At 50.9% G+C, this 10,998-nt stretch overlaps 1 protein-coding gene across 1 annotated transcript; it reads right to left on the minus strand.

The window, feature by feature from the left end:
- Positions 1–227: 227 nt before the first annotated feature.
- Positions 228–6,860, minus strand: dusp19a (dual specificity phosphatase 19a; the record flags this gene model as incomplete). Its single annotated transcript, XM_084442884.1, has 4 exons — positions 228–449; positions 5,916–6,068; positions 6,162–6,208; positions 6,638–6,860. 4 exons carry the CDS (start codon positions 6,858–6,860, stop codon positions 228–230), a joined length of 645 nt encoding a protein of 214 aa, XP_084299010.1.
- Positions 6,861–10,998: the final 4,138 nt, after the last annotated feature.

Below are 10,998 nucleotides of genomic sequence, written 5' to 3' on the forward strand. Positions count from 1 at the left end.
TTTAGAATTATTATTATTTTTGGATTCAGGATGTCTTTCATCTCTAGAATATGGAGGTTTAAAGATGACCTGTCAAATCATTAAAAACCTCCAAACTGAGATGGTCTGAAATTAGGCCAATTATCACGACAAAACACTAAACAAAAAAAACAAAAAAAAAACCGGCACAAACCCCATCTTGGTTGTTGGATCTGAACATGGCATCACTCAGCTGACCACTCCTCTCCTCAGGCGTGGTTGGCCCCGTTAACCTGACCCCTGACCCTAACGGGGGTGAAGCTCCTAAGCTGCTCCAGGAAGCAGGGGTTGGGGCAGATCATTGGACGTGCAGACTTCACGGCGGCGAAGGCCTGGTCGAACGGCTGGCCCTCCCGGTACATCAGGTAGCCAATCACGATGGAGGCCGCCCGTGAGATCCCGCCGTTACAGTGGACCAGCACCACGCCTTTCTGGAGGGGGAGGCGGGGGCGGGACAGAGTTCATGTCAGTTCTGTAGGGCGGACAACCATCTTTCATTGAAATGAAAATGATGTACTGTAAATGTTAACTTTGTAGTGTCTCTCTTTCTAGGTCATCCTTGATGATCTCTCCATCTGCGTTTCCAGTCATCCTGAACCTGCGTCTGGTAAGCTCGCCAGTCCTTTCCACCCCTGCATATTTCTTTAGTACATCCACGTACGTTAGTGTGGAACGCCTTCGTGTCCCTTAGCCTACCACTCTGATGACCACTGACCTACCAGACTGACCACACCAGTCCAACAGCCAATTAGGTGATCACTCTGCAGCTGCATTATGGGAGGTGTAGTTTCCTGCAGGTCTAGACTCCTCACAGGCAAACACATGTCTGTAATGAGCCCTGACAGATCAGTTACTGGTAATCTATGTCATTAAGAGCAAACTAACTAATCATCCATCGGGCAAAATGACAGGTAGTCAATTGACAGATGGATTTCCCACTTAGCTAAAAGCAACAAGGTTTGATGAGGGCAGCTGGAGTTACGTAACCTGACGCACCAGATGGTTTGCTTCATATAACCATCAGAACTATCATTTCCTCTTAGAATGCTGATTGGCTAGATCGTTTTCCGAACTGGCATAAACGGATCTCTATGGAGAGTATCCAGACTAATTTGCGAGAGAAACATGTGAGACCATCCTGATCTCACAAGCTCACATTCTGTTTCTCTCCACAGATCAGTCTTCTGTCCCAAAACATCAGGTAGCCAATCACAATGGATTTCGCCCGCAACATCCTGGCACTACAGTGGACCAGCACCACGCCTTTCTGGCAAGGGGGAGGGAGGGGGAGGGGGACAGGACAGGCTTAGTGTTACTTCTGTACGGTGGACAACCCTCTTGGAAAGAAAATTGTGTAAGTGTTCTCTGGTAGGTCCTCTTTGTCCCCTAGTGTTCCTTACAGTCTACTACACCGGCCACTGACCTACCAGACTGGCCACCCCAGTCCAACAGCCAATGAGCTGACCAGTCTGCAGCTGCATCATGGGAGGTGTAGTTCCCTGCAGATCTAGACTGCTCGCAGCCAATCACATGTCTGTAATGCGCCCTGACAGATCAGTTACTGGTAAACGTCATTAAGAGCAAACTAATCATCCATCGGGCAAAATGACAGGTAGTCAATTGACAGATGGATTTCCCACTTAGCTAAAAGCAACCAGGTTTGATGAGGGCAGCTGACGTAACCTGACACACCAGATGGTTTGCTTCATATAACCATCTGAACTACCTGAGAACTCTCCATTGGAAACAGTTTGGAAAAGGGCAGGCACTTTCAAAAATACTTGGCAGGTGATTGGATGAACCATCTGTTTATCATGTGCTAACTTCAACTGCTCCTCGCTATCGTCACACCTAAACCCGCCCAGTGCAACTGTTTGAAATTTCCTCTTAGAATGCTGATTGGCTAGATTGTTTTCCGAACTGGCATAAACGGATCTCTATGGAGAGTATCCAGACTAATTTGCGAGAGAAACATGTGAGACCATCCTGATCTCACAACATCACAGATCAGTCTGGACAAGCTCCATAGACATCCATTTGGGCCTGAACAGAATTTGGTCAGGCCAATCAGCGTCCTGTGAGGAGAAACTACTGGCAGCTATAGGTGTGGTTTGGGTTTGACGACAGCGTCTGACAGGACTGTTAGCCTGTAATAGACAGCGATAGGCAGATGATTCATCCAATCACCTGTCTGTACTCTTTGAAAGAGCCTGCCCTTTTCCAAACAGTTTCCAACGGAGCTTTCCCAGATGGTTGTGTTAAACAAACCATCCGGCGTGTCAGGTTACTTAACAACCTCCCTGGTAACTGTGCCTCGCCGTTGTGTGTAATCATAACCCCAGCTGGCTGTGGGCTGGCCCAGTGTCAGGTTGGGACGTTTTGCTTAAATCGGCTGGTCCTCCTGGAAAACATCAGGTAGCCAATCACAATGGATGTCACCCGCAAGATCTTGGCGATACAGTCGGCCAGCACCACACTTTTCTGGAGGGGGAGTGGGAGGGGAGGGGGGGGAATGGGAGGCGGGGAAGGGGCAGGCTTAGTGTTACTTCTGTAGGGGGGACAACCCTCTTGAAATTAAAATGATGTAAGTGTTCTCTGGAAGGTCCTCTTTGTCCCCTAGTGTCCCTTACAGCCTACTACACCGGCCACTGACTTACTGTACCAGACTGGCCACCCCAGTCCAACAGCCAATGAGCTGACCAGTCTGCAGCTGCATCATGGGAGGTGTAGTTCCCTGCAGGTCTAGACTCCTCACAGCCAATCACATGTCTGTAATGAGCCCTGACAGATCAGTTACTGGTAATCTATGTCATTAAGAGCAAACTAACTAATCATCCATCGGGCAAAATGACAGGCAGTCAATTGATGGATGGATTTCCCACTTAGCTAAAAGCAACCAGGTTTGATGAGGGCAGCTGGAGTTACGTAACCTGACGCACCAGATGGTTTGCTTCATATAACCATCTGAACTATCTGAGAACTCTCCATTGGAAACAGTTTGGAAAAGGGCAGGCACTTTCAAAAATACTTGGCAGGTGGTTAGATGAACCATCTGTTTATCACACACTAACTTCAACCGCTCCTCATTATCGTCACACCTAAACCCGCCCAGTGTAGCTGTTTGAAACTTCCTCTTAGAATGCTGATTTGCTAGATTGTTTTCTGATCTAGCACAAATGGATCTCTATAGAGAGTATCCAGACTGATTTGCAAGAGAAACATGTGAGACCATCCTGATCTCACAACATCACAGATCAGTCTGGACAAGCTCCATAGACATCCATTTGGGCCTGAACAGAATTTGGTCAGGCCAATCAGCGTCCTGTGAGGAGAAACTACTGGCAGCTATAGGTGTGGTTTGGGTTTGACGACAGCGTCTGACAGGACTGTTAGCGTGTAATAGACAGCGATAGGCAGATGATTCATCCGATCACCTGTCTGTACTCTTTGAAAGAGCCTGCCCTTTTCCAAACAGTTTCCAATGGAGCTTTCCCAGATGGTTGTGTGAAACAAACCATCCAGCGTGTCAGGTTACTTAACAACCTCCCTGGTAACTGTGCCTCGCCGTTGTGTGTAATCATAACCCCAGCTGGCTGTGGGCTGGCCCAGTGTCAGGTTGGGATGTTTTGCTTAAATCGGCTGGTCCTCCTGGAAAACATCAGGTAGCCAATCACAATGGATGTCACCCGCAAGATCTTGGCGATACAGTCGACCAGCACCACACTTTTCTGGAGGGGGAGTGGGAGGGGAGGGGGGGGGGGAGGGGAGTGGGAGTCGGGGAAGGGGCAGGCTTAGTGTTACTTCTGTAGGGGGGACAACCCTCTTGAAATTAAAATGATGTAAGTGTTCTCTGGAAGGTCCTCTTTGTCCCCTAGTGTCCCTTACAGCCTACTACACCGGCCACTGACCTACTGTACCAGACTGGCCACCCCAGTCCAACAGCCAATGAGCTGACCAGTCTGCAGCTGCATCATGGGAGGTGTAGTTCCCTGCAGGTCTAGACTCCTCGCAGCCAATCACATGTCTGTAATGAGCCCTGACAGATCAGTTACTGGTAATCTATGTCATTAAGAGCAAACTAACTAATCATCCATCGGGCAAAATGACAGGTAGTCAATTGACGGATGGATTTCCCACTTAGCTAAAAGCAACCAGGTTTGATGAGGGCAGCTGGAGTTACGTAACCTGACGCACCAGATTGTTTGCTTCATATAACCATCTGAACTATCTGAGAACTCTCCATTGGAAACAGTTTGGAAAAGGGCAGGCACTTTCAAAAATACTTGGCAGGTGGTTAGATGAACCATCTGTTTATCACACGCTAACTTCAACCGCTCCTCATTATCGTCACACCTAAACCCGCCCAGTGTAGCTGTTTGAAATTTCCTCTTAGAATGCTGATTTGCTAGATTGTTTTCTGATCTATTACAAATGGATCTCTATAGAGAGTATCCAGACTGATTTGCAAGAGAAACATGTGAGACCATCCTGATCTCACAACATCACAGATCAGTCTGGACAAGCTCCATAGACATCCATTTGGGCCTGAACAGAATTTGGTCAGGCCAATCAGCGTCCTGTGAGGAGAAACTACTGGCAGCTATAGGTGTGGTTTGAATTTGACGACAGCGTGTGACAGGACTGTTAGCCTGTAATAGACAGTGATAGGCAGATGATTCATCCAATCACCTGTCTGTACTCTTTGAAAGAGCCTGCCCTTTTCCAAACAGTTTCCAACGGAGCTTTCCCAGATGGTTGTGTGAAACAAACCATCCGGCGTGTCAGATTACTTAGCAACCTCCCTGGTAACTGTGCCTCGCCGTTGTGTGTAATCATAACCCCAGCTGGCTGTGGGCTGGCCCAGTGTCAGGTTGGGACGTTTTGCTTAAATCGGCTGGTCCTCCTGGAAAACATCAGGTAGCCAATCACAATGGATGTCACCCGCAAAATCTTGGCGATACAGTCGACCAGCACCACACTTTTCTGGAGGGGGAGTGGGAGGGGAGGGGGGGGAGTGGGAGTGGGAGGCGGGGAAGGCGCAGGGTTAGTGTTACTTCTGTAGGGGGGACAATCCTCTTGAAATTAAAATGATGTAAGTGTTCTCTGGTAGGTCCTCTTTGTCCCCTAGTGTCCCTTACAGCCTACTACACCGGCCACTGACCTACTGTGCCAGACTGGCCACCCCAGTCCAACAGCCAATGAGCTGACCAGTCTGCAGCTGCATCATGGGAGGTGTTGTTCCCTGCAGGTCTAGACTCCCTGTAGCCAATCAAATGTCTGTAATGAGCCCTGGCAGATCAGTTGCTGGTAATCTAGGTCATTAAGAGCAAACAAATCATCCTTCAGGGCCCAAAATGACAGGTAGTCAATTGACGGATGGATTTCCCACTTAGCTAAAAGCAACAAGGTTTGATGAGGGCAGCTGGAGTTACCGATGCATTACAGGTTACATAGCAGCAAGCCCACGACACCATGCCCGTCCACTTAGCAACCTGCCTGGTAACGCTGCTTCGCCATTGGCTGTAATCATAAACCCAGCCGGCCCTGGGCTGGCCCAGTGTCAGGTTGAGCCGGGCGGCACACCGACTCGCTTAAAGGTTGTATGACACACAATGGCCCGTAGTGATATGATCTTTCTACAAGGCACTGAATAATGCATGAGGAAAACTCACCCATCCATTATTCACTCTGGAGAGAGAGCGCGAGAGAGAGAGAGAGAGAGAGAGACAGAGAGAGAGAGAGAGAGAGTGAGAGGAGAAGAGAGGCTGGAGAGGAGACAAGAGGAACACAACAGGGTACCTGAAACAAAAACAGCACACACACATCCACCCACCACACACATACACATATTCACACACACATCCACGCCCACACACACAAATGCAGAAATGGCGTACCTCCGCGTGTGCTTGGTCTATGAACCGCGAGCAATCCGGGAGGTAGGCGGTGATGTCAGTGTCGGGCTGGTCCAGGATGCTCAGGCTCTTGTAGATGAAGAGGTCAGGGAAGGCGTTCTCCACGCCGTACGCCACGTTGAGGACGTGGGACACCTGGGGGGGGGGGGGCAGGCAGCTGTCACTCAACGCCACACCAACAACAGCCTGCTGGATACATGGTGCCCAAACGGCCAGACGAGGGTCTACCTTGTGTTTCCTCAAAGTACCAAAGTCGTGAGCGGCGTCTTGTGACCCTGCAGGGAACACAGAGGGATCAGAGGAACGGAAGGTTGAAGGAGAGGTGGAGAGGAGAGGGAGGAGGAGAGGAAAGGAGAGGAGGTGGAGATGACCCTAACCCTAACCCCAGAAGTCCTGTATTCCTATAATCTTCCAGTGTCTCTATACAGCCGTGTCACTCTCGCAACTCACACCTGGTTTAAAGTAATTTACAACGATATTTCTGGCTTTAAAGTAACAAATTATCCACGTGTACGTCCAATATGGTCTGTTTGAAGGGTCAGGGTTGAGTTTAGGATTAGGGTTAGCGTTAGGAATGACAACAATGAGACTTTGAGATCAATCACTCCGAACCTAGCATGTACACGGGTACAGTCAACCTATTATCTATGGTAGCTCATCTCGACCGCCCGACTCTACGGTAGAGCCGTATCTCGGCCACTCACCCAGCAGCAGGTAGGGTTTCACCTGCCCCACCTGCAGGTCCCAGCTGTTGTCGTGCACGTAGCCGCAGGGGGTCTGGGGCTGCGCCACATCCTCCACCACGTGCACCGTGGAGCCCTTCCACGTCTCGATGATCCTGCGGCCGCTCAGCGAGGTGACACGCGTGCATTGCTTCTTCAGCCTGGCCTTGGAGAAGCTCTCGATCTCCTGGGTCAGAGAATGCATCACATGGGCCTGCGCGGGGGGGCTTGGCCGGGGCGGAGGAGGGGGGTCCGAGTGCGCGGGGGTGGGGGGTGGGGGGATCCGGGCTGGATAGGCGAGCTGGCGAGGCCGGGGTCCTGGTGGTCAGAGGCTGGGTGGGCTGGATGGCGGTAGGTCTGGAGCTGGGCTGGCTGGCTGGCCTCGTTTGTAATGAGAGACAGGCTGACAGTAGCGTAGTCCCCCGGCAGCACTGGCGTGGATGTTGCCTCCTCTGCGTCTCTCTCTCTCTAACTGGGGAACTGTCGCGCTGTCCACACACACACACACGCGCACACACACACACACACACACACACACACACACACACTCTAGTTCCCCCAAAGCCTGTAGGAAACCCAGTCTGAAAGATGAGACCTGCGCTCTAACTCATTCCACCTGCCTCCTCGCAGCACACGATACACACAGACCTGGGCTGGACTCTCAGGACACTGCACACAGGGATCAGCAATATTATTTTCTCAGGACGTGTGTGTGTTGTGTGTATGTGTGTCAGAATAATGCAGTAACATGTTAACATGTCCATCTAATCCCAGAGGATCAGGACGGTGAGTACTGGGGTTAGGATTAGGGTTAGGAGTAGGGTTAGGATTAGAATTAGGTGTTAGAGTTTGACGGTGGAGAAGCTAGGACCCAAAATGCAGACAGGCAGCGCTGGTTCAAAAAGGTTTTAATCTCAAAATGTATGGAATTGAACACCGGGGAACAATGCATTAACGCTGACAATGAACCGATAGAACAAAGGAAACAGGAGGGCATATATACTCTGGGAGAACCACCAAGGAACAACGTACAGGTGTGCAACAAGACATAACGAGATACAGGTGCAGACAATCACCCAGACAAGGACATGGAGGGATTCCAACAAGACACTGACACAAGGACAGAGGGAACTAGGACACAAGGGAATGGAACAGGGAACAAGGATGGTAATGGGACTGGGTAGGAAACTATAGGAGAGACCAGAAGGGGGAGCTAGAGGGGACCAGAGAACTAAAGGAGGGAACTGAGGGGACTAGAACTAGGGACTGGGAACTAGAGAGGGGATTTAAGCAACACAAGAATGGGGGCTAGAAGGGAAGACTAAGGGACCAGAGGGGACTAAAGGGACTAGAGGTCTAGGAAAGGGAGTGAAGTGAGACTGTGGGGAACAAGTGGCTAGAGAAGAGGCTGGGAAGACTAACTAAACACAGGGAAGACAGGAGCACGGACACAAGACGAAACACACCAGGAGGCAGAACCAAACCTGGTGACAACGTGAGCAACATGTGCAAATGTCTCTGGGGGGAATGCAGGGGCAGTCACTGGGAAGGGAGGTGTTCAGGGTCCAGGAGGGTCCAGGGGGCACAGGAGCTCAGGGGCAGGGGTCCAAGCCGGGGACAGGGGCTCAGGGCAAACCGGGGTTCCGGGGCAGGGACTCGGGTCCGAGACCAGGAGGTGAGCTGGGGTGAAAAGAGGCTTAAAGAGTCCAGGGGCAGGGATGAAAGTCCAGGGGCACCGGAGCTCAGGGTCCAGGGGTAAGGGTCCAGGCCGTGAGCAGGGGGCAAACGGCCAGGACCATAAGATTAGGATTAGGATTAAGATTAGGGTTAGGGTTCTCTGGCCCAGGCAATGGGACTGTGGCTGTTGCCGTGGATCTCGGGGGACGGTTGTCAAGACAACGCTTTCCTATTTTTGCCCACTCTCTCTCTCTCTCTCTCTCTCTCTCTCTCTCTCTATCTCTCTATCTCTCTGAGAAAGAGAGAGAGAGAGTGTGTGTAGTGGGTCGGATGATGTAACAACGTTACAATGTTACATAGTCAATAATGTAGTTAGTAGTAGTGGATGGTGTGGCAGCATACCACTAGATGGAGACAGAGTACCAGTTAGTCTCTCTCTCTCTCTCTCTCTCTCTTTCTCTCTCTCTCTCTCCCTGCGTCTATCTGTGTTCATGTGCGCCTGTGTGTGGGTGTGTGAGTCTGAGAGTGTGAGAGAGTTCATGTGCGCATGCAAGCCTGCGTGTGCGTAAATGCGTGTGTTCATGTGCGTCAGTGTGTGCGTTCATGTTCGTCAGGGTGTGTGTGTGTGTGTGTGTGTGTGAGTGTGTGCGTGTGTGTGTATGCCTCTGTGTGTGTGTGTGTGTGTGTGTGTGTGTGTGCGTGTGTGTGAAGTGTTTGGTGTCAGGAGGGAGTGAGGGTGTGCTGGTTCAGATTGCAGGCCAGCCATCAGTGAGATGAGTCAAGTGTGTCCTGGGGGGGGTGGGATGGGGGCTGTGGCTCAGGTTGCCCGCAGCTCATCAGGGTTAATTAGCAGTTATCTTCAGTAATGAGACTGCCGTGTTTAGCATGGGAGGAGCCTTCCCTTAGAGAGAAGCTCTGCCCGCGCACACACACACACGCGCACACACACACACGCACACACACACTCACACGCACACACACACACACGCACACACACACACACACACACGCACGCACGCACACGTCAGTGTCAGAGAGAGTTTCTGGTTGTTCCATATCTATAGTACAGAGAGAGAATTATATCATATCTGTACTTGGTTATGTTTGTTCTATTAAATACACTGAGGAGACAAGGAAGGCATTCCTGCTCTCAGCAACATATGACTTACTGATCGTTTCTGGACTCTGGCCCTGTAACATTCAGATGAATTCGAAATGAATGACAATAAATATTCCTCTTTGAAGCTCTGTTGGTTTAGGAACTGTCTTCTACTTTTATCCACCCCCAAATAAATCAGCCTCAACCTCCCTCCCAACCACCACAACCCGCCCCCCACCCCCCCAACATCCCCCAGAAAGACTCTAGTGTGGGCCTTGTCTGGGGCACAGAGAGGAGAGGAGAGGAGAGTCAGTGGAATGGAAGGGAGAAGGAGAGAGAGTGGAGAGGGCGGAGGGGAGGAGGAGAGAAGAGGAGAAGGGAGAGGAGAGGAAAGGAAAGAGGAGAGGGGAGAAGAGAACAGAGGAGATGAGAGGAGACGGTGAGGGAGGGAGAGGAGAGGACAGGGAGAAGAGAAGAGGGAAGAGGAAAGAGGAAGGAGAGAAGGAAAGAAGGAAGGAGAGAAGAGAGGAAAGGGAGAGGACAGGAGAGGGGAGAGGAGAGGAGAAGAGGGGAGAGAGGAGAGGACAGGAGAGGAGACGAGAGAGGAGAGAGGAAAGGAGAAGGAGAGGACAGAAGAGGAGAGAGGAGAGGACAGGAGAGGGCAGGAGAGGAAGGAAGAGAGGAGAAGGAGAAGAGAGAGGAGAGGAGAGAAGGAGAGCTGTCATGTGTGGAATGGTCTTGATGTTCTCACAGCTGAACAACTATTTTCTTAGCTCTCCGGGTTTCTCCTCTGCTTCTCTGTTCACAGCCAGCTCTCCTTCACACCACTGAGAAAACACCTCTTTCCTGCTCTCTCTCTCTCTTTCTCTCTCTCTCTCTCTCTCTCTCTCTCTCTCTCTCTCTTTCTGTGTGTGTGTGTGTGTCTGCCAGTGGGTTTGCCAGGATAAAACACATTTAGGAAGTATTTAAACAGCCGACTAAAGAACAGGTGACAGTTGTATGAACGGCTACAGTGTGTCCATGCATCTGCTCAGCTCTATCCTCACTCTCACACCTGCATACCCAGGTGTTTCAGTCAGGCCTAGAAATAGCCCACGGTAGGAGTATAAAAACCACCAGTGTACTCTGGGAGGAGATGGCTGTTTCCTGTCTGTATTCCCCGCGTTTATTGAGGCATGTCTGTTGGACTGCAGTTATGAGGGATGGGAGGGTGGGGCTCTCTGGGAAGGTGGGTTCGGGAGCACCTGCTGAAAGTCTCTCCTAAGGTTCCTGGGGCGACACCGTTGTCGACTAACCTCCTTGTCTCCTAGGCACCTAGCCTCCTAGTGTCCTCGCTGCCTTGGCAGGGATCTGTGGGTCAGCTGGCAGTCAGCTAGATGCTGTGTGTGAGTGTGTGTGTGTGTGTGTGTGTGTGTGTGTGTGTGTACTTGCGCTTCTCTGAGGTTTTCATGCTATATTTTAAGCCCTCAGCTTTTCGAGGGGTTGTGTGTGTTGGTTAGGCAGCTGTTTGGCAGCTCCAGGTCTCTGGGATGGCACGGCTGGTTCTGATCCAGAGCTGGTGTTAGCA

The sequence above is a fragment of the Borostomias antarcticus genome (genome assembly GCF_949987555.1).
Source record: "Borostomias antarcticus genome assembly, chromosome: 9".
NCBI classification, from domain to species: Eukaryota; Metazoa; Chordata; class Actinopteri; order Stomiiformes; family Stomiidae; genus Borostomias; species Borostomias antarcticus.